This window comes from Rhododendron vialii, chromosome 7a, assembly GCF_030253575.1.
Source record: "Rhododendron vialii isolate Sample 1 chromosome 7a, ASM3025357v1".
In the NCBI taxonomy this organism is placed as follows: Eukaryota; Viridiplantae; Streptophyta; class Magnoliopsida; order Ericales; family Ericaceae; genus Rhododendron; species Rhododendron vialii.
In genome coordinates, this window is record NC_080563.1 from 41,944,769 (window position 1) to 41,969,215 (window position 24,447).

Below are 24,447 nucleotides of genomic sequence, written 5' to 3' on the forward strand. Positions count from 1 at the left end.
TCGGGGCAGGGGGACAGTCTCCGGTACTCCTGGTGCCGGGTCTTCGAGGGCACCACCCGCTTCCCCCAAGAGCCCCCAGAGAAGAGACTGCGGTTTGAAGACCGAGGGGATGGCCGAGGAGAAGGCCAGGAGACAATCGTGATCCCCGAGGAGGAGGAGCAGGGCGGAGGAGCCGGGAACGCCGGGGAGGGGGGTGGCGAGTGGGTCAACCCAATGGAGCTCCCCTGAGCTCCGGAATTCTGTCACTTCGCTGGCCGCCCGATCCACCATGCCGACAGTGTGAAGAACCTCGGCATGGCCTTCGGGATGCTCCGAGGAAGCATCCTTCCGAGGGATGCCCGGGCTGTTTCTGGCTTGACCGAGGACGTCACGGTCGAGATAGCTCAGGCCCTTTTTAATGTGAGTTAATGGTTTAAGTCCCGTTCTCTTCAATCTGAGTTTGCACTTGTTGAATTTCTTCTCTCTTTTTTTGTTTACAGGCGGGAGCTCGGGCGTTGGCTATCAACGACCGGTGCAAAGCGCAGGAGGAAAAGACAGAGAAGCTTGCTCGGGAGCTGGCTCGGAAGGAGGAGGACCTGAAACTGGCTCGGGAGACTTGCGAGCTCTACCTGGCGGATTTTCGACGGTGCTACAGGGAGAGGGTGGAGGCAGAGACCAGAGCCGCCAAGGCCGAGGAGGATGCCAACACACTGCGAGTCACCCCGGGCCGCAGAGGTTGACTTCGCCAGGAAGGGAGGCTACGATGAAGGTTGGGACGCAGCCGGAGTAGAGTACAAAAAGCAGGTTCGGGAGATCGAGGCTGAGCTGCATCGAGACCGTTTCTTGGACGGCCTTCGGTATGGTCATGAAGCCTTGGTGATGAAGCTCAATCTCTCTGAAGATTCTGATCTCCGAACCCTTCCCGAGGCACCTACCGAGGAGCTTATCCTACCAGAGGAAGAGGAGGTGGTGGAGGCTGCGTCTGAGGACCAGGGCCCCGAGAACCAAGCCGATCCAAATGCCCCTGCGACCGAGGACCAGCCTGACAACCTTGCTCACTCTTAGGATAGTCTTCTTTTTTTCTTTCTCTTGAGATTTCATATCTTTTGATTCTGCAACTTTTGACTGGACGGCTCCGGACATTTGGAGTTTGCCGTTCCAGAGTTTGTAAATATTTGATATTGAAGCAGTAACTTTTTTGTTCATTGTTTGTGAATGAATGCTCATCTTTTCTTGAATGTTTTTATCTTTGAAATGCTTGTTTGATTGGTTTGCTCCTTAGGTTATGATGCCCCTGCTTCGGTGGGACTTGAAAAGTTTGTAGAAACAAGTTTAACCGAAGCGTTAACCGAATCGTTTTGCCTAGCATAAAAAAGATGTTTAAGCAAGAAAAAATGACTCGTTCCGAAGCCCCAGCAAGTAGGAGGGCCGGTAGGGACCGAATCGGAAGCACATGTTTAATGAATTTTTTACTTTGCACGCCCCTGCTTATTAATAGAAATGAACTTATCAAGCAGAGGCGGGATGGTATTACTGCTAGGGACGTAGGCCGGGGTCACGAAGTGGTATGGCTTCTGCCATAGGTTCGTGACGCAGCGAGTCCGAACAGTGGGAAATTTCTGGTGGGTCGGTATAAGGGGCTCGGAGAGAGAGGCCGAGTATCCTTAGAGCGAGTGACCAGAAATCAAGACGACCGAAAAGGCCTGGGCGACTTGGTGGGAATTTTGTCCGAGGGTATCACCTATGGGAGAACAATATCCCTGAAGTCGATATAAAATGGTCCGGGCAAGAACGGACCAAGTATAAGTAATTTAAACAATCAGTGTACGAATAGTGCCAAAGAGAACTTCTCATTAAAACTCGGTGGAGTATTGTCAATACATAAGCAGATTGCCTTCAAAACTTTCTTAAAAGAAAATGCAACGTAATAAAGATCAAACGGGCTTCGGTAACCGATCACTATCCGTAGAACTTCTTCAAGTTGTTTGCATTCCATGACTTAGCAATGGGGGAACCATCCAGCTTCTCCAATTTGTAGTTACCCGATCAGAGGTGCTTGAGAACTCGGTAAGGACCCTCCCAATTGGGCATTAGCTTTCGCTTTTTGGACTTCTCCACCACCTTTTTCCAAACAAGATCGTCAGGCTTGAACGACCTGAGGCGCACGCTTCGGTTGTAACCCTTTGCAACCTCCTGTTGGTATGAAGCGAGTTTGATCCTTGCGTTGTCCCATTCTTCTTCGGTTAAATCGAGGTCCGAAGCAATGGTGTTGCTGTTGACCGACTCATCAAAATTTTCTGTTCTCATTGTTGGGAGTCGGACTTGGAATGGGATGACCGCCTCCATTCCGAATGCCAAGGAGAAAGGAGTGCGACCGGTGGATCGCCGAGGCGTCGTACGGTAGCCCCAGAGTACCCTGGGTAGCTCTTCGGCCCACTTTCCTCGCCGTGACTCGAGTCGTCGCTTAAGTCCAGATGAAATTGCCTTGTTTGCAGCCTCGGCTTGTCCGTTGCCCTGGGGGTAAGCTGGAGTGGATGTGTCCCATTTGATACCGTATTCGTCAAGAAGGGCCCGGTACTTCTGCCTTGTAAACTGCCCTCCATTGTCAGTAATTATGGCGAACGGCACACCGAAGCGTGAGATGATGTTGCACCACACAAAGCGGATGACGTCGGTTTCTTCGATGGTTACCAGGGGCTCGGCCTTGACCCATTTCGAGAAATAATCAGTTGCGGTTAAAAGGAACTTGAATCCACCCGGAGCGACTGGGAGCTTTCCAACGATATCCATGCCCCATTGGGAGAAGGGCCAGGGGCTGGTGAGAGGGCTAAGGTCCCGGGCCGGCTGATGGATAATAGGAGCGAACATCTGACACTTCTTGCAACGCTTGACGAATTCTTCAGAATTCTTCTTCATTGTCGGCCACCAATACCCCTGAGTGATGTCCCGATGGGCGAGTGACCGTCCACCGGAGTGACATCCGCTGTCGCCGGCGTGAAGCTCTTCGATGATGCCCGGAACTTGATGTGGGTGCGCAACCAATAAGTATGGCCCGGTAAATGATCTTCGGTAAAGCTTGCCGTTAGGATTGAGCCAGAAGAGAGCGGCTTTGTTTCGGAGTCGGTGAGCCTCCTTTTTGTCGATGGGAAGGGTGTCATCTCGCAAGTAGAGGACGATTTCATCCATCCAGCTCGGGCCAAGCTCTATGTTGAGTACTTCCTTTTGTAGATCTTCGAGTTCAAAACTGGGCTTGTCAATAGAATTGAAGGAAATGGAACGGTGTCCGGTACATGAAAATGCCGAAGCGAGCCCTGCAAGGGCGTCGGCGTGGGCGTTTTGTTCCCTTGAGATATGCTCGACCCTGATTGCTTTAAAGCGTTGAATGAGCTGGACTGCGGCGCTGAGGTAGGTACGCATGCGATCATCCCGAGCTTCATATTCTTCAGAGAGTTGATTAACCACCAATTGCGAGTCGCTGTAAACGACGAGCTCTTCGATGCCAATGGCTTCGGCAGTTTTGAGTCCCGAGATCAATGCTTCATATTCGGCCTCGTTGTTGGAGGCTGGGAAGTTGATGGAGAACGAGCTTTCGTGCAAGACACCGGAAGGTGAGAGAAGAACGACGCCTGCACCTGCGCTTCGGCTGTTGGAGGCACCATCGACGTACATTTTCCAAACATCTCCGTGAAAAAGCTGCCATGCTGTGCTAGGGTTGGCCTGGAGTACTGCCTCGGTGCTCGGGGTGGGTTCCGAAGGGGATATGTTGGGCGGTGTAAGCTCGGCAATGAAGTCGGCCAGCACTTGAGCTTTTATTGCTGTCCGAGGTTGAAAGTGTATTTCAAAATTTGCAAGCTCGACGGCCCATTGTGAGATTCGGTTGGAGAGATCGGCCTTCCGGAGAAGAGATTTGAGGGGGAACTCGGTCAGGACGATGACGCGATGCGACTGGAAATATGGGGCAAGCTTTCGGGAGGCTGAGATGAGGGCGAGCATGAGCTTCTCCAGGGGGAGGTAATGCGTCTCGGCGAGAGTCATGGTTTTGCTGGAGTAATAGATTGGCTGGTGCTCTCGGCCCTCCTGTCGGACGAGCACCGAGCTCACAGCGTGCGGAGAGACAGCTAGGTAGAGGAACATGTCCTTTTGGTTCTGAGGAGTGACGAGGACTGGAGCCGCGGAAAGATACTCCTTTAGTCGCTGTAGGGCTCGGTCACAATCTTCCGTCCAATTGAAGCTTCGTCGGCTGCCTTTCAGGAGTGCGAAGAATGGCTGACATTTGTCCGAAGAACGACTTATAAACCGATTCAGGGCTGCAGCCATGCCGGTTAGACGCTGAACATCGCGCTTGTTGTGGGGAGCCGAGAGCTGATCAATAGCTCGAATCTGGGAAGGATCGGCCTCAATACCGCGTCGGGAGATGAGGTGGCCAAGAAATTTGCCGGAGCTGACGCCGAAGACGCATTTCTCGGCATTGAGGCGGAGTTTGTGGTTCTTGAGTATCTCAAAGACTTTGGCGAGGTGAGTTAGATGATCACTGGCGCGAAGACTTTTAACCACCATGTCGTCAATGTACGCCAGCATAGTGTCGCCTAGTAATCGCTCGAACATCTTGGTTATCATTCGCTGGAAAGTTTGTAACAACCCGTTCCCTCTAGCACCTTTTGTAGAAAATAAATTTGTAACGACCCGTCCCAATCGTTCCTACAACCAATCACATTCTGTTCATACATATAATTATTAGTGAAACCACCACCACCCTGGCCAAACCCCACTGCGGGAGCACCTCCCACTGCTCTCTTCCTCTCTTTCTTTTCCACAACCAAAATAATAATCCCCCCAATATTCTCCCCGGCCCCCCCTTTTTCCTTCTTTTATTCCTTGTATATATAGATAGAGAACATGCTCAGTCATCCCATTAGGTGCCATTTGGTGGACAAGTGTCCATTGCTTGTTTGTTTTTTCCTTCTTCCTCATCCATTCCACAACCCAACAAATAAACACACATACCATGCATGCACTCCAGCACACAAACACCTCACGTGCACTCCTTCACAAAATTAACACCCGGCTATCATGTAAAATAATATCAAAGCCCACATAAAAATAAATCCCCTTTTAATAGGATTAATTCCTTTCTTCTCTTTTAAAATTAGAATCGGGCCTCACAATTACCTCCCTCTTCAAAGAATTTCGTCCCCGAAATCTCATTCATCCATCCCAAAACACAACAATGAAACCAAAATTACGCCCCTCCCAATTTTGCCAATCCAACTGACCCATAACGAAATTTTGTGAACTCACACAATGCCACCTCCTATAAACAATCGTCATCTATTTCACTTTTCTCTTGGTTTCCTTCAGTTTGAAGTGTATCACACAATAAGAGTCCATGACCACACAACACTATTAGGCAACGCCACCAAGTTATGAATTCAAAGCCATGCAAGGCCACTAAGGCATAAATTCAGCGTCACAATCAATTTTTATTGCTGCCAATGCCACATGCATAATTTTCCACCTATACACATGCATATTTTTTTTCACCTATACGTACGGCTGCCACACATGTTGAAAGTCCACCTCACAAAAGCTACACTACGTAAGCTAAAATTCAATTGCATACATGCTACTAATGACAGCACAACCGAATTCCAATCCATTCATGCCAACATTTACACTACCAAAATTGAATATCGCGGCACCTCGGGCCGAAATTCCCACACGTCAACTAAACATAAGCACCTCGGGCCTTACTAGTTACTAGCCAGCCAAATATAAATTTCACATGAAAGCCATCAAACTGTCAACCATCTATCCGCGTAATGAATTACGAATTGGGCTCCTCGGACCCTCATTCACTTGCAAATCCGACGATATCGGCATTACAAATATAGGCACCTCGGGCCCATATTCATTCACAAATTAATCAAATATAGGCACCTCGGGCCATTACTCATTTGCAAATCTAATTGTATCGGCACCTCGAGCCAAAATACACGCCACTAAGGCATAGATAACGCCACTAAGGCAATAACCATAACGCCACTAAGGCAATATTCATAACGCCACTAAGGCCACGCCACTAAGGCTATAAACCACGCCACTAAGGCCAACATTTATAGCATCACAGGAACTCATATGCACATCAAACTCCCAAACCATCCTGGAATCATTCCACAGTTCCTTAGTAACTCATTAGTTACTCATGTACATTTCATCTTACAATAGAACCCTTGAAGGCTAAAGTTAAAGGTGTAGAGAATTTCACCTCTATTTTTTTTTTATGCTGTAAAGAAACATGTGCACCTCTTGTGAAATAGATTTAAACACACGCTATTTTCCAACCTTCAATGCCTTTGGTTCCCACATGTCTGGTCCATTATTCACCGAAACATACTTCTAGTTCTCTCTCTCAACATAGCAACCATGATTACAAGAACAAATACACAATTTAAGTTTCTCCTAATGCAAATAATTAACCTTTGTGGACGAACACATAACCAACCGAGTTCACCCTAACCAAATACAGGGTGTCATAAACACATGCCTTAATAATCCATAATTATTCATGATACTACTCATTGAATCATAAATTCACGAGAGAACTTATTCAAACTACATACAGATTAACAACAAATGAAGCTAATTAAACCCAAGAACAGTTCTATGGGTAACACATAATCACAGCAAACAAACCACATGCTGAGCGAAGAACTCACTTACACCTTTCAGTGTAAAGTACTAATTTATAAGAATTCCAGTAACCATCCAAGAAAAGTTTTTCTTTTCTTTTTTTTTGGTCCGATGCATAGAAAAGAAGAATTCAACTTAGGCATCATGAGATGTTCATGATTTAAGGATATGGAAATTCAGTAGCATTCTTTAAGAACTTACCCAAATAATCTTCCGCGGAATTAATAAATCGCGAAGGCACACTAGTTACTCAACATCACTTACGACCCATAGGTCATCATCCCAAAATCTAATTTTAGGACAGTTTACAGAATCGTTATCGCTCTGATACCATTGTAACAACCCGTTCCCTCTAGCACCTTTTGTAGAAAATAAATTTGTAACGACCCGTCCCAATCGTTCCTACAACCAATCACATTCTGTTCATACATATAATTATTAGTGAAACCACCACCACCCTGGCCAAACCCCACTGCGGGAGCACCTCCCACTGCTCTCTTCCTCTCTTTCTTTTCCACAACCAAAATAATAATCCCCCCAATATTCTCCCCGGCCCCCCCTTTTTCCTTCTTTTATTCCTTGTATATATAGATAGAGAACATGCTCAGTCATCCCATTAGGTGCCATTTGGTGGACAAGTGTCCATTGCTTGTTTGTTTTTTCCTTCTTCCTCATCCATTCCACAACCCAACAAATAAACACACATACCATGCATGCACTCCAGCACACAAACACCTCACGTGCACTCCTTCACAAAATTAACACCCGGCTATCATGTAAAATAATATCAAAGCCCACATAAAAATAAATCCCCTTTTAATAGGATTAATTCCTTTCTTCTCTTTTAAAATTAGAATCGGGCCTCACAAAGTTGCTCCGGCATTTTTTAAACCGAAGGGCATGACAAGGTAACCAAAGATCCCGTGGGGGGTAATGAAGGCGGTGTTCTCGATATCGCCTTCGCTCATGGCGATCTGGTGGTAGCCCGGTACGCATCCAAAAAGCTGAGTCGCTCGTGTCCGGAGGTGGCGTCGACGAGCTGGTCGATACGGGGAAGAGGAAAGAAGTCCTTCGGGCAAGCGTCGTTGAGGTTGGAGTAGTCGACGCAGACACGCCATTTGCCATTCTTCTTCTTGACTACGACGGTGTTAGCCAACCACTTAGGGTACTGGACCTCTCTGATTGCCCCAGCGTTTAGGAGTCGGTTGACTTCTTCAATGACGGCCTCGGAGTGAATAGGAGAGGACCGTCGTGCCTTCTGTACGATCGGTCGTTTGGCTTTGTCGATGTTGAGCTCGTGGCAGATGAAAGAGGGGTCGAGCCCCGGCATCTCATAGGGGGTCCAGGCGAACACTTCAATGTTTCGGTTGAGAAAAGCTACCGTCTCATTCCGATCAGTATCACTAAGTGAGGAACTGACAAGGAAGAAGCGGGAGCCGTCCTCGGTGATTGGGACGGTGGCCACGTCTTCAACGGTTTTGTCGTCGGGAGATCTACCGACGTCCTCCAAAACTGGGGCTTCGGGGGCTTCAATGAGATTCACCCGGGAGGTCTGTTTGGTGCTTCGGACGGCGTTGATGTAGCACTGCTTGGCAGCGGTCTGGTCTCCGTACAAGTCTTCCTGGTGCCCGTGAGTGCCAATGAAACGTACCACTTGGTGATAAGTGGAGGCAATCGCTTTAAGTTTATGCAGCCAGGTTCGACCGACAATAGCGTTGTAAGGGCCAGGGACGTCGACCACCACAAATTCCATTTCAAGAGTTACCGAGCCGGCACGGACAGGAAGAGTGATCATACCGATGGGCCAAACAGGAGCTCCGTTGAAGCCGATAAGGGGAACTTCGGAGGGACGGAGGTCGGTCTCGGGAATCTTCAGATCCTTGAAAAGAGAGTAATACATGACTTCGGCCGAGCTACCCTGGTCTACGAGGACGCGACGGATGTTGAAATTTCTGATGCGTAGCGTGACCACGAGGGCGTCGTTGTGGGGAAGCTGGACGTGGTCGAGATCCTTCTCGGTAAACGTTATCGTCCATTCGGAGCCGTCATCGGTTCTAGGGCACTTTGGTTCGGGGCCGACTAACATGACTTGCTTGGAGGAGGAGGCTTCATTCAACTTTGCTCGGATGACTCGAGCGGCCTCGGGGTTCAAGGGACCGTGTATGACGTGGATTGTCTGGACCTCTTCCTCCGTATTTGTTTCGGTCCTTTACGCCCGAGCCGTCGTCTTTTCGTGATCGATGAAGTTGCCGAGGTGGCCTCCCGCGACAAGCTGCTCCAAGTAGGCTTTAAAGGGCTTGCAAGCGGTGGTGAAGTGACCTTGTTCGCTGTGGTAACTGCATCGGACGATGGGATTCTTGATTTTTCCATTCTCGGTTCCTAGCTTTTGATTTGGGAAGGAGAAAAAGGGCTGATCCTTTACTTGATCGATGATTCGGTAGATAGGAATAGTTAAGACGGTCTTTTTGGCGTTGAAGTCACTTGGCTTCGGTCCCCTCCTCGGCGACTGCTTGATTGTGTTGACCTATTTCTTCGATGGGACAAGTGCGGGAGCCGGTATGGACACCGAGGTGTTTAACGTCTTTGAACTCGTGGGCTTCCCAATGCCTCTCTCTGCCTTGGATTCGATGAGCTGACACCAGCCCTTAATTCGAGTCATAAGGTCCTTCATGGAGTTTGGCTTATGGCGAGCGAGGTCCTCGTAGACTTGCTCGTCTTGGGAGGTGAGACCGAGCTTGAATCCTCGGGCAGAGATGACGCCGTCGCAACCCTCTATTTCATTGAACAACTCCCAATAACGGCCGGCGTACTGCCGAAGCGTTTCGTCGTTCCTCTTCCGGAGGGCTAAGAGGGAGTCGATCTCCTTCTCGTGCTTGTTGCTCGTTACGAACCGGGCCATGAAGGCATCACAGAGGGAATCGAACGAGGAGATTGACCGAGCCGGGAGTTGATTGAACCAGGTGAGGCCCAGGTTGCCGAAACTTGCAGGAAACACTTTGCACAGGAAGGCATTGTCCGAGGGTTCATTCCGAAGAAACAGAGACATGACAGTTTTATACTGAACCAGATGAGTGTACGCCTCGGTCTTGTCGTCATATTTGGCAAACTTGGGCTGGGAGAATCCCTTGGGGGGGTAACCGAGTCGATCTCTCTTGTGAAGGGAGAGGTCGTGAGTCGTGCAAGTCGCGCATCGCGATGAGGTCGGATCGAACGGTCGGGGCCGTTTGGACGCTCGGTCGCTGTACACTTCTTGGGAACGAGTTTGTCCAATCGTTCATGCTCCTTTCTCTTTGGGTCAATACTAACCGATTTCCTGGGAAAACGCTCTTGGCGGTGATGTCGGTAGCTATCCCGAGCGGAAGGCTCGAGGCGCTCGGTGATCGGGCTCCTGCTGTGTGCCCCGACGGGGTGCGAGACAATGGGACTTCTGGCTCGAGGGCCCTTCAGGCGCTCTCGGTATCCTTTAGTCTGGATCTCGACAAGGCCGTCATCTCCCCTGGATGCCCTTGTGAGGCTAGGGGTAGATTCCCGGCCTGTCTTGCCCACGAGGACCGAGTGGGTGGAGGAGGCAGAGACGCTCGTACCACCGAGCCTGTCAAAGGCCGATGGTCTCCTTCGAAGTTGCACAGGGGAACGAGAACGGTCCCTATGCGATGCGTCTTTTGGGGCTCGAGTGTCCGCCGCTCTTGGTGACTCAAGACGATCCTAGACTGAGGGGCGGGGTCTGTGCTCTAGTAGGTGACCGGCTTCGTGACTGCGTGGGGGGGGGGGGGTATGACGGTTTGTCCTTCCGCCGCGGCACCCCGGAGGAGTGAGATGGGGAGATGAGGAGGTGTTTGATCTCCGCCAACTCGTCTCGGACGTGTCTGTCGCGGTCCACGACCATCGTGAGGTTGTCAATTTTTCGCTCGAGATGGCGGATGTAGGAATGGAGCTCGGAGGATGGGCCTATGTCTGGAGCTGACGCTCCGGCGCCAACTCCGATGGATATGTGGGTCTTTCCAAGGGCGGCCGCTCCGCCAGAAGCCAGGATGTGGTCCACGAGGGAACCAAGCCCGTGGGCGGTACCACCGTGATGTGCGTCGTCGATCTCCACCATGTTTGATTCTGGATGTTTTAACGGAGCAGAAAGGGGGAGGTGAAAGTTGAAAGGGTGGCTAGGTCCCCAGCAGAGTCGCCAATTGTAGGGGTTCGATTTTGGAGGAGGGACCTTGGCCTGAACTAGTACTTCTCTTCCGCTGCTCTGTTCCTCCGCTGCTGAACCTACAACAAGTCACTAAGGCTAGAATAGCCTAGTGACCCTTCGACGATCAAGTTAGATGTAAGGAGAGTTGTTTTTAGGTCTAGGGTTAGGGAAAGATGGCATACCTCTCAAAGATGAGTATCCCTTTGTATTTATAGACCTAGGTTAACTTGGGCTCCAAGCTTGTGCGTGGAGGTCACTCTTAGGTAACCGCCTCGGATGACGTCATAGATGACGCACCGGATAAGACGGTTACGAAGCACATGGCCAGACCTGGCCTAGATGATTCCTTCCGCCATGTATCACTCTTGGTCCCCTCTTGCTATGCTGCACCCTTTCAAGAGACTTTAAAGGAATACTCGTACTTCGGTAATAACCGAAGCGCCAATAGGAGACTTGATACCGAGCGAGTAAAGAGGAGAATATACTGTCCCGCCTGGTATGAGACTTCGGTTAATGGTGGTCCGGTTACACCACCGAGGCCATCACCGAAGTCCCCACAGAACCAGTTAACTTATGTGGTGTGAGATCCACAAATTTTGATTATTAAAAAAGGTTGCTAATTTTGGTTATCCAAAGCCCAAAATTTGATTATTTCTAAGAATATTGTTAAGTTTGATTATACCATTGTGAGCCATCTTTTACCCCAATATTGTTAACTTTAAAAATAATTTGCTTTTGATTATATCACTGTGGATGACCTTAGTTTTAACTTTTTACCTGGTATTTATTGGGATTCCATAAGCAAATTGATAATTCTTTGTAGCTAGCTAGCTTAAAAGTTTAGTTGGGGAAGTGCCATAAGCACGGATAATTCTATTTCGTGCCACTAAGAAGAGGATCACATACTACACACTAATGAATCGATTTAGTGTTTGAGTCACTAGCTAGCAAATACCGTAGGCACGGACAATTTCAATCGGGATGCGTAGTACCATAGCCACGGACAAACACTAGGATAGATATATACAAGCTTAGCTAGCTACCTACGAAACTAATCCTTTTGAGTATAGCAAACAATCAACCATTAAAATGACGTGAATATGAAATCTAGGAACTGAATGGGCCGCTGAAAAGCTTGGAAATCTATCTATATTAACCAATTTTTATTTTTTCTTCTTGATAAGTCTGTTAAAATCTTTACCCCCCAGAAAGAAACTCAGTTCAATCCTCGTACGTTAGTCTGTGTTGTGTTATAAAAACAACTATACATATTGTTGTGTCTAATCTCTCATAAACAGAAGTAAATAGTTTAATTACCTAGCTACCAATTACCAAATGAATGAACTAGCGCTAGCTAAGTGTGGATTTATTTCAATGGATGCTTTCTTGATTGACTCATATTTCAATGGATGCTTTCTTGATTGACTCATTGTCAATCTCAGATTTCGATATCGGGTAGGTACATGATTATTCTTATATTTAGAAATTTATTGTTCTTAGATTTAGGGATGTGATATTATCATCCATTTTTCTTTAATCTTTGTAACAATTTTAAAAATTATAAAATTTCTTTGCCATTCAAAAAAATCTAACTACGTTAAAATGGAATAATAAAATAATTTTTTTTTGCGATTCCTTTCTGTATTAAGCTTTCATTACTTACTTACTCATTGGAATAAGATAAATTAGGTGTAACCGCGTAGCATGGACAATGTTTGTTTGGTTGTTTTTTTTTTTCCTCACAAAAGAAAAAAGAAATGTAAGAGGTGGTTTGAATAAGTCAGTTACGTACTAGTACTGGCGCCGGCATCGGCATTAATCAAAGTGATCATTACTCACTCATTCACTCACCATGTGGATTTGGAACTCTTGTGTTGCAAAGTCATCATCATATCGTCAGCATCCAGTATATATCTAGATTAGATCGATAATAAGATGATTGCCATTCCTTGCTAAATTTGTAGATAATTGTCCGTAATTTTGTACTCCATGTTCAACGTGATTCATGGTAATATTATTATAGTGTGTGTGTGTATATATATATATATATATATATCAAATGGTCCCAATCTGTCGCTAATCCATAGGAAAGAATTCCAACGTCGGTCCCTATGGAATCATTATCAAATGTCAGAATCATTCCTCCTATAGTAGTACTATTAAAATAGGACCAGCCAGCTAGCTCTAGCTAGCTGCAGGTTTGCCCAGCCCGGGATTACTACTACAATTTGTCAATTTATCATCTTCTTTAAATTTGGGTTAAATTTACCCTTTTACGAATATGATGCATCTTTTGATTAAAATAAATAAATGGGTTGAGTCTTCATAAACAATTCCTGCGTCAGTAATTAAGCCATATCCACAAAAGAATACCTATTGCCAAAAACTATTCATGAAAGAAAAAAGATTGATGAAATACACAACAATCCCGTCTTTGGCGTGTTTTCTCTTGAATAGAGGGTACAAATTCCAAGAGATTGGCCAAGTGGTCTTGGCCTAGAATTTAGGAATTTGCTCATTCTTAAAGTTTTAGTTTTAATTCTCCTCGTCAACAATTTTTAAAACCACCTCACCTCCTTACGTAAGCGTATGAAACGGCTATGTGACGATCGAGTTATAGGGATTAGTTCGAGGTGTGTGCAAACTAACCCGATACATCATACATTACCAATAAAAAGATTACTCGTACAAATAACGCTGCGTAGAAGCGACCGCACGTCATCCTCCAAATTAAAAATATCTTTCTTTATTAGTCATTGATTCAAAATTTGTTAAAAACTATAAATAAATTGTTCTCTCAAATTTAACATGCTTGTAACAAGAAGAATTACTTGCATATATTTTTGTCTTCCTAAAGTTGAAATTATGGGCTTGTATTGAAATTTGTATGTCCCTCTCTTCCAATAAATTCACAATCATAATTGAATTATATATATAATTTCCAAAATGATTCAATGACTATGAATCCATTGGAATGGGGAAACATATATTTAGATAGGAGAAGAACAAAGAAAAATCAAATACATAAAGTTAGCTAGAATGGAACAGATTTTTTGTTTGAAGTTTAGTGTACGATATAAAGCTGTGGGTATCTATCTATGTACTACATAAAAATTGAAGTTTGGGAGGGGTACCGCGAGCCTACCAAATTATCAGAATTTGAGGAAGATTACAGATTTCAAACCCGAAAAAGGAGGAGGAAAAGGAGTAGCAAATTTTCAGTTAAAAAGAAGATAGAGTAGAGCAATAAATACGAGTAAATCCAAACCCAGGGTAGGACCAAGATGTCGTTGGGATTCCGCTCTCATACATACGCGTGAACGGGAGAGGAAAGGCAATTGCCATGGGGTGGGGTACTGGGGTGGGGTGGGAATCGTGGGATGTGGGACCAAATCGCAAAGTCTCTCTCTCTCTCCTCCGGATACCGACATCCATTTTTATGCCCACATCCACATACTCTTGATGCACATTGCATATTCATTCATTTTCCCTTCCTAATCCCGAGTTTGGCCCTTCTCTATTTAATAAATAATAGAGATGACGTTAGACAGTCCGTCATGCCAGGATGGAAAGCACTATGCTCACACATGCTTTCTGGCTCCGTTTCAGAATAAAAAATAAATTCTTATTTTTTAAGAAGATAATTTTAAATTCAAAAATTATGAGCTTATTGAAATCTAAAAATATGCAATATGGATCTTGTTTAGAAGATCTCGATGAGATCTTTTATACGATGCAAAAAAAATTAAAAAATTATTTTTCATTTATTTTATTTTTAACTTTGAAAATGTGAAATAAACTGCTTATTTTTTAAGAAGATTTCTGGAACGGAGCCTCAATCTTACAAGTATTATTTTTTGGTATTATACAGGAAATGTGTATGTTCTTAAAAAAATGAAAGAAAACATTATCATAAATACGTTAATGGGCCGGGACAAACCTATCAAAACATACAACTTACCGGCATGCTCGTTAGAGATACTCATATAGAGGTCAGATATCGAAATTGTCCGCAAACAAAAATTCCGCGGTATAATATCTAGTGTTTGTTTGAATTGAGAGAGTCGCATAAAACGTGGCCTGGACATCTATAGGAAATGGATCCTCTCTAGTCAAAAAGTTTAGACTGGACAAAATAGTCCATCAATTTGCTACAATAAAATGGTTCGGATTTGTTCAAAAACTCCCACCTTAAGAGTTTTTGAAAAATATAAGCCATTGATTATACCAATGAACAGTATCATTAATTTACCAAAAAAAAAAAAATGAACGGTACTATTCAGGATTGGAAATTGATTTTTTCACTCCATTTTTTACTGATGGCGCTTTACTTTTAACGTGAAGTAACGTTAAAATGAGAGCGCCATCAATAAAAAGAGGAGAGCGAAAATCAAAATCCTTCAGGATTATCTCAATCAATTAAAACCTTTGGACGAGAGAGGATCTGAACCTATATCTATATCTCCTTGGAACATGATAATCTTTCTAGTCCATTATTTGTATTTTGAAATCCATTAGCTTCACCTTGACAAAAATACATTCGCACTAAATAAAATTTATTTACCTCTCCCCACACATCGTCTCCGGAAAAGTGGACGATGCCGAAAGGTTTGCCGGAAAAAAAGTAAGAAAAAATAAAGAAAAATATTGAATCATCAAGATATAATGTGCAAAGCAATTGCACCTCCGACCTTTATGCAGATGAATTCACATCTAACAATCAGGTAGTTATGAGGTCCTAGTATTGCACCATTATCTTCCATAATTTACACAAAAATCCCGAAATGTAAGCAACCTTAGTAATGTTTGAGTTTGTTTAGGATGTTTCAAAAACTACAAAGTAAAACACACACACACACACATATAAATAAATAAATATAAATATAAAAAAATAATATATATATACACACACACATAGTGTTAGCAACGGTTAGTTGGTTTATAAGCAATGAAAAATATTAGACCCTATATGAATGTTTGTTATCTTATTCGGGAAGGAAAATCTCATAAACATGAATTATATTCTTTGAAATATGCATGAATGATCGAATTCAAGTGACGGGGTATTTTAAATATGTGACGGACATTCATGATCTTATCTAGTAAACAAATCTTTTGGATTGGATAACAACATTTCACTTGATTTGAAAAACTTCTATTCATGACCGGATTGGTAGTCGAGAATAATATTCTTATTTCAACCTCACCCTATGGTAAGAATTATAAAAATCTAACATTTAAGTTCATAAAATTTTCTGAAGATTTTTGGCATCTCCCTAAATGGGTTGTGGTATTTATTAGTACGGTTTAAGAAAATAATAGGCCTCGTTTGTGGTGGGTGGGCCTAAAACCAATGTACTACTAGTATTTTTGGTTAATTAATTTTTGAAAAATAGGTAGGTAGAAAAGTAAAGGGAAAAAGGGGAAAACATGGGGGGGGGGGGGTGGTGTCGTGGGTGTGTATTTGAGTTCAAATCGTAGAGAGGGACACGAACAACAAGGCCTTTTTCCCTCGCCAGCTGTTCCGTCCTGCGAGTCTGTTGAGAGAGAGAGAGACCTTCCTCCCGTCCCTTGTTCCCTCCCTCCCCATTCCCATTTTCTTCTTTATCGTTCTTCACTTCTTCTCCTTCCATCTTCGCAAGACCTAATTCGTTAATTATTTATTAATCAATTTTGATCCTGTTAACTTTATCTTGACTAGAAGGTCCTGATTGGGCTGATCTCGCATCCGATCTGGAGATTCAGAGCATTCGCTGGATCCGAAAGTGGGGTGATTGATTCCTGCATCTCGATACACGTAAGTCTTTCCGATCCCTCACACCCCTTCTGCATTGTCAATTCTTTTGGGAAATTCGTCTCTTTTCTTTTTGCATTGAACGGCTTCTACCGTTTGATCTCGCGATCTTATTCGTAACAATTGCCTTGAATTTTGCATCTATATAGCTTCTAGTCTTCTGATAATGACGGCGGAAACCCCCCAAGTTCATTGCCAACTTTCTGAGGTTGCGATGGAGGAGGAGAATTCTGGGTTGAGTTCGCATCAGGACCACCTGCTCAATGTCGGTGGACATTGCAATGGGATAAATAACAACAATAATAATTGTAATAAGAAGAATGTGGGTGGGAAGGATGATCCTGACGGTTCTTATGTCTTTGTAAGCCCTAGCGAATCCGCTAATGGTGATCTCATCGATAGGGATCTCGAAGCAGATGGCGTCAACAAGTCGCACGTGGTTTCTGAATCTATTGATGTAGAGGGCCAAGTTGGGAAATTGAAGCATGATAATGGCGAAGTTGCACCTGCGGAGTCTAATTGCGTTGGTGTGGAGTCTAATTGCATTGGTGAGGGCACTGATGTAGTCCCCCCAGTAGGCAAACAAAAGCCCACTGTGGCTGGAGTTGATGTTGTTGGGCAGCAGGTCCAATTTCCAATTGACATTGTGGAATCTGTTTGCGAGGAGGGGCTTATTAATGGAGATGCAAGACTTGACAAGGAAATTGAGCCGGATTCTGCTTGTGATCTTGAACAGAATCAGGAATTTCCGGCAGAGGTTGATCGAAGCAGAACACCACTGCTTAATGATGGAAAGATTGAGTCTAAGGAACAAATTAATTTAAGTTCAGGTGCAGAGTCAGGGGCTGTTGTGGAATGCCAAGTGCTGGTTTCCGAGGAGGACAAACCTGTGAAACAAATTGCCAGTGAAAATAGCGAACAAGCACAAGCTGTGTTTTCAGAGCCTTCTGAATGCGACTCCTCATTGCTCAATGAAGGCAAGTTGAATTCTGAGGACCATGCTATTGTAGAGTTACCTGCAGAGCTACAAGGGAGTCAAGAATCCCAAGTGATGGTTTCAGAGGCTGCTGAGTGTGAGTTGCCTGGGGTTGAGGTTCAGCTTGATGAGGAAAATTTAAATTTAAATTCAACCGCTGAGTTAGGGGAGGAATCTCAAATGTTGGTTTCGGAGCTTGGTGATCTCAATCATGGGGAGGAGAAACCCGAGAAGCAAAGTACGCCAACAACTGCAGATTTTAGGGAGAGCGAGGACACACAGATTGTCGATTCAGAGCCTTCTGAATGCAAATCATCAAGCAATGATGAAACCATTTTGAAATCCGAGGAGAGTGCTTATATAGAGCTATATACACAGGTGGAAGGGAGTGACGAGTCTCAAGTTATTGTTTCAGAGGCTGCGAAATGCAAGTCGCTTGATGTTGATATGACAGAGGTGATTGCTGAGGTAGAATCTGCTGAATTGCAGTCTCATCATCTTGATAACGGGGATGTAAAGCTTGATGAGGAAGAGAAAGCAGATTTGACATCGAATGTAAAAGAAAATCAGGAATCACAGCTATTGGTACATGATTGCCTTAATGGTAGATCAGAAGAGGTGAACGAAATAGCAAAATTAGCCAATGAAACCGTCCCATTGGAAGCAGAAGTTGCTGACGAACATGTTTTGCATTTAAGTAATGGCAGCTGCCCTAGTCCTCGTGTATATGGTGGTATGATGCAAGATCAAGTCTGTAATGAACTCATTCATGGCTGTCAAAATACAACTGAATTCAATGGCTCTGCAAACATCGAAAGCTTGCCTGACTCTGCTGATTGCCAGAGATCAGAATTTGAGACCGGGAATCTCTGTTGTCCCGCTGAAGAGGCCAAAGTAGAAATTGAGTTTAAGCATGACACTGTCGAAGGCGAGATATCAACAAGTTTTAACAAGGTGAGCTCAGGAACTGAAAGTGTTCTTTCTGCTAACCCTGTAGGAAATATATCAACTTCACGAGGTGCCGAAGTTAATAGCGAGTCTGAAGTTTCAAATGGGGTGATAGATTGTGCATCCATCCAGCCAATTGCAGTTGATAGTCTTGATTCTGAATATCATGCTATTGATGAACTTCAAAATGGATATGGTGCTAACATGAAGTCAGAATCTCACATTGAGACCTGTCCTCCGGTAAGCATACAAGATATGCCTAGCAGTGATCGGGACATATCTCAATCTGAGGTTGTGGATAGCTCCGTTGTTAACTCTGGAAGCGAGCCAAGCTATGTCCAGGAGGCTTGGGGTGTCCAAGAAGATGGAGATAAAGTTAATGGTGGAGATGGAGATAATTTTGACGTCCTTAAGTGTCAAAAGGTTGATGCTTCGGATGGAAATATTGCTGATGCTTTGAAAGAAAAGAGTTCTGATGCTTTGAATGAACAGAGTGCGGGGGTAGAGGGTGTGAAGAGGCCATTCAACTTCTTGATTAAGGTTCCAAGATTTGACGATGAAAACCTAAGAGAACAAATCAGACATGCCCATCTACAAGTTAATGAGAAAACACACCAAAGGGATGCCATTCGAGATGATATTCACATGATTACGGTAAGAAATCCCTGAGGAATGCTTTTCTCGTCTTTGTTTATTTTTATGATTCGATATTATACGATTGATTTGATGCTCCTACTAACAGGGAAGTCGTCAGCAACTTCGTGATGGTTGCGAAGCTGCCAGATCAGAAGAGAGAGGTGCAAGAGGATTACTTAATTTGAAACGCAAGGAAATAGATTCTGTCCAATATGTGATTAATAGGGTGAAGAATGCTATTTCTGTTGAGGATATGAATGTCAGGGTAAGCACTCTTCTTTTTTGTGTCTGAGGATTAGCTTTCCCGATTGTAATGGGCTAATGGCGCTCATATGATTGAAAACTTGGCCTTGAACCAGATAAACAATATGGAGCACATGATACAACATGAAACACTGCCTTTGAAAGAAGAAAAACATCTCATTCGTCAGATCAACCAACTGAAGCATCTTCGTGATCAGCTTTCTTCTAACATGGGTAGCCAGGATGAAGTTCAGCAGGCTCTGGATCAGAGAGACCAAAATGAGGAGAAGCTGAAGGTATGCGTACTTCCTCCTCCTTTTGGCTGGTCATTTAACACCAATTCGTTTGCTTTTCTGAAATAGTCCGAGATGAAAGTAAGAAATGTAGGATATCTGACCTCCATTTATTGCTGCTTACACGTTTACCATGTCTGATAGCATAGAAGTCGGAGCAGCTCATCTTAAGTGTTGAGTAGATTTTTGCATGGTTGATCTAATTTTCAACAAATACAGATTTTAAAGAAGGAACTCGATTGCCTCAAGGTCAAGGTTTCAAAAACTCAGGCATCCGCTTTGGCAGCAGATGAGAAATGGAATGAGGAAAGCAAAAAGCTCAACGAACTTCATGTTCAGTTTAGAGCAGCAGATAGAGTCCGTCAAGAAGCATACATGCATTTGCAGAATCTGAAGGGACAATTGTATGATAAGGTCTGTTTTTATTATCTGTTTTTTTAAGAAGTCAATTTAGTTTTCTCTAAGAGAGTTTGTTGAGCCGTTTAAGTTGTCGGGGAGTGCTCTTAGCCCTCCGCTTATTCGTCCTTCCTTCCACATGTTGAGGGCTGTTAAATTCAAAATACTGGGAAGCATAAGAAGCCTAAGCTAAATGTCAGCCTTTAAAGATGCAGTAATTCACACACATTTTGGTAGTGGTACAAGACCATGGCACAATCTATTTTAGTATTGTCTATGATGGTTAGCTGATTGTTGTAAGGATTACTCTTAAGTAGCATGGCGCAGACACACAAGGAACACAGACATGAAACTGAGATGCTAAATTCCAAGAAATACTGGACAAGAAAAACCGAGGGCACATTATGTGTAAATATTAGTTTAATGTTTTATTCGTGGACACTGAAATATGCCTATCAAAATAGGTGAAATAAAGAAGACCATATAGTCCACGACCAAAATGAATGAATGCTTTATTTAATCATTGTATCCCCTGTGATATTTATTTTTCAGATTAATGTATTTTGTTTATGTCTTAGACATGGAAATGTGCATTCCTAAGTATCGGAATAGTATGTAATTCTGAAGAACTAAAGAAATAAGAAGAAAAACATAGTACTCGAGTAATGGTTGTGCGCCACCTTCTTAGAACTTAGAAGTGTGTGTTTCTTAGGGATTACTAGCAGTCACCTTGTATTATCCATGACTGAAGCATTATATTTATTGAGTTTAACTGAAGAACACCAGGATAATCTGGTAAATTGTATATTCCTTGACACGCACATGATATGAAGGCAATTGTAGATTCCTTGTTAGAGTTTTGATAGTTGGAGTTATAAAAAAAGTGATTTGGCACTTTATTTGATAGTTGTATGTTTGAATTTTTAATATTTCAGAAAACTTGGTTAAAAGAAACCGTGTTGGAGTTCAGAAAAAAACTAAACGAGATCAAGTTAGATTTGTTTCAAATAGATTGAGTTGGTTTTTTGAATAGGGGTAGCCGTTGTGTCGTATCATGTTTGAGTCGTGTCATTTTGGATTTGTGTCAAAACACTTGTACCTTAAACATGTCATATGTCTTGACTCTAACCTGATCTGCTTAAAATTGTGTCGGACTCTGGTTGACACTGTCGACACCATTAGTTAAAATCTTTTATAAGATTTATATACGAATGACCTGTTTAATCCAAAAATGGGAGACACCAAGTTGTGTTCTCCCTTTATATGTTGGAATAGATAGATGAACACTTTTTCAATACCATCATAATCACTGAAACTATAAACCAACAAAAACAAATCCAATTTTTAATTAGTATAATAATGTGCATGCCATGCCTTTCCATTGATCTTTAAGGAAGCACAAGTAGGTTACGGGTGGGCATCATGTCCCGTCATCAAATTTAATGGTTCGAACTGTAAAATTAAACAGTTATCACGTCCTTCTTGAGTCACGTTAGTCCATACCATTTAATTTATGTGTTGTCGGTCATGTAATATTCATGTTCGTTTCAAAAGTAGTTGACCCAAACCTTCTTAACTTCATTTGGGTTTGAGTCATGTTGACAGGTCGTGTCCGATATTTCCACCCCTAGTTTTGAATGTTACAAAAAACTAAAAGAGATCGATTTGGGTCATTCATAATGTACAATTGAGGAAAATGGATTGAATTTTTCAATCTTGGTGACCAATAGTGTTTTGCAAATATACACACATAACTTTATCCTGGAAACTCCTGAAAAAAATGACCAAAACTAGGTGTTTCCATTTCTAATAATGGTAATGTACCCCAGAATATCAAAAAATGTCTCGTTTAGTGCAAGATAGTATGGACATTGCCTTTTGGAAGCAAATGTTTCATTCATTTTTTGTTGGGTTGTGAATCTAATCAACTCCTCGATTACATTCTCATGTCTCCAGGATGTTAGTTTTGGAACTTTACATGATTACTATTCACCAATGGGGAAAAAACTTGTATACGGACCATGTGGTCTTCGATTGAAACCTACTATTGTCTGGGGAAAGATTGAAAAGGCTGATAAACTGGCCACCTTCTGTTTACCATTATTTTGAGTCTCGACTAGGATATCAATTTGATTAATTTCCTGAAATGCAATTTTTCTTGGTGAAACTTCACTTATGTTCGTTCTATTTTGAGTATTGAAGCATCTACGCGTATTGCTTATGCTGTATAGAGATTGTTTCTACTCCTCCTGTGATCATTGATTTTTCCCTCTTTGTGTGTTTATCTAAGCATGTGTTATTAATTGATTGGGATGAGTTTTGGTGGATGATTTCTCAAGATTGGCCACATGTTTGTTTCACATACGTACATGAGAGCGATCTAGTCCTTTGACCTGGTAGTTCTCAAAGTAGTAAGACTGGTCAGCGATCCCTAATATTATTTCCTAACCCTAAACAGGTTTTCCCCTGTTTAGAGTTTGTCTTCATAGTGATGTCAATCTTCAGGATGATTTATACATTTTTTCCCCAGTGTACATGGTTGTATTTCTATAACATTTTGGTTTTGCTTTGCACAAGAAACTTGGTCATCAACCAAAGAAAAGTTCATTTAGCAAACAACGAGATTATATTGTGAGTAAACTCTGTTAACTTGCAGAACGCACAGTTTCGGAAGTACAAGAACGATACAACAGCAGCTTATGAGTACGCATCCAATCAGGACAAAGAGGGACTTCACCGTCTTTGTGTTAATCAGGTTGGTCCATGCTCATCTGTTGTCTACATTGAAATTTGAGCTACAATTTTTTACTTAGATTTTGAATTGTTTAGGTGGAGAAAATCATGGACTTATGGAACAAGGACCATGAGTTCCGAAAAGAGTATCTCAGATGCAACACAAGGAGTACGCTGAGGAGATTTAGGACGTCTGACGGTCGTGCACTTGGCCCTGATGAGGAGCCGATTGCACTGCCCAACTTTGTGGATGATAGGTCTCTTCCAACCCCTTGCAACGAAACCTCTGAGTTACCAATTTCCACACTGGAACAAGAAAAGCAAGGGTCAACCATGGCAGGTGAAGGAACATATAGTAAATCCACAGTAAAGGTGGTAGAACAAATTGATCAGACAGCAAATGCTAAAAAACCTGGGAAGCCTACTTTGAGTACTGGCTTGGAAACTGTTTCTGGTAGGGACAAGGCTGAAGAGATGTCCGAGGTAGAGCCTAAAAAATCAAAGGAGGAGCAAGAGTTGGCCAGGAAAGAAGAGGAATTGAGGAAGGAAGCAGCAGCAGCCAAGCTGAAAGAACAACTACGGCAGGAGGAGAAGGCCAAAGCTAAGGAGGCATTAGAGAGGAAGAGAAGAAATGCAGAGAAGGCCCAGATTAAGGCTGAGTTACGTGCACAGAAGGAGGCTGAACAGAAAGAGAAGGTGACTTCCTTGAACTTTGTTAGTGTCATTTAATAGATTTTAGTAAGTGCACATGAATTACTCTTGCCATAGATTAGTTATTGTTTTGATGTTCCTGTAATGTTTATGTATGTATGACATTTGTCCAGGAAAGGGAGAAGAAGGCAAAGAAGAAGGAGAGAAAGAAGGCAGCTGCCTCGGAGGGCTCTGATGGTAACAATGAAGGAGAAACTGCTCTGACATCAGAATCCCCATTTTTTACTGCCAAGGAGGCCGAAACCGAGGAGAGTCCTGTGACAATTACAAAAAGGCCTCAAAAAGCATCCCAGTTTACAAAGCAGAGCAAGACAAAATCTATCCCTCCACCTCTTCGCAACAGGGGTAAAAGAAGGATGCAGCAATGGATTTGGATCATTTTTACTGCCGTGGTGGTTCTTGCCCTGTTCTTGTTGGGTAATATTGGCTTCTACTCCAACCTTGGGCACAACCTTCGAATGCGAAACTATGGCTTCTGAATAGTTTTGCCGGCTGGTTGGCAATCAACAAGGGTTGGTGGACAAGATAAAGTAGACAATTCTTTTTACACCGAGGTGTTGACAGTGACTCTCGAAGATGGCAGAGATAGAATGCAAACAGAGGCGGGGAAGGAGTTATCGATTCATAACGGTTATAGCGAGCTCTTTCATTCTCTATTTGCTACATGTTCCACCCACTCCTCGCCCTTGTTTTTTTTTCCTTTCGTTGGCTTTCAGTTGTTATAATTGGCTTTTTATTTTACACACATATGATAGTAGATTGGTTCTGTGATATGGTATATGAACTAGAACGGAACAGTTTCAGTTTTGCTTCCAACCATTATGGTAATAAACACATTTATTCGTGGCAGTGCTCGAATCTC

At 43.4% G+C, this 24,447-nt stretch overlaps 2 protein-coding genes across 2 annotated transcripts in view; one reads left to right on the forward strand and one right to left on the reverse strand.

The window, feature by feature from the left end:
- The window catches only part of LOC131333626 (AT-rich interactive domain-containing protein 6), a 62,800-nt gene that overhangs the window by 34,842 nt on the left and 3,511 nt on the right, over positions 1 to 24,447 (reverse strand). The gene's annotated exons all lie outside the window — the stretch shown is intronic.
- On the forward strand, positions 16,333 to 24,434 carry LOC131333625 (uncharacterized). The gene is made up of 8 exons (XM_058368248.1): positions 16,333 to 16,652; positions 16,799 to 19,227; positions 19,316 to 19,474; positions 19,569 to 19,748; positions 19,965 to 20,159; positions 22,798 to 22,896; positions 22,971 to 23,570; positions 23,699 to 24,434. The coding sequence occupies exons 2-8, from the start codon at positions 16,816 to 16,818 to the stop codon at positions 24,062 to 24,064; spliced, it is 4,011 nt and encodes a 1,336-aa protein (XP_058224231.1). The 5' UTR covers positions 16,333 to 16,652; positions 16,799 to 16,815; the 3' UTR covers positions 24,065 to 24,434.

What these genes read in the sequence shown, in the direction of transcription:
- LOC131333625 (XM_058368248.1), top strand. Translation starts at nt 16,816, where the DNA reads ATGACGGCGGAAACCCCCCAAGTTCATTGCCAACTTTCTGAGGTTGCG. An exon ending in TTGAGGATATGAATGTCAGG is followed by an intron (nt 19,475 to 19,568) that starts GTAAGCACTCTT and finishes GCCTTGAACCAG; the next exon opens with ATAAACAATATGGAGCACAT. An exon ending in ACCGTCTTTGTGTTAATCAG is followed by an intron (nt 22,897 to 22,970) that starts GTTGGTCCATGC and finishes TGAATTGTTTAG; the next exon opens with GTGGAGAAAATCATGGACTT.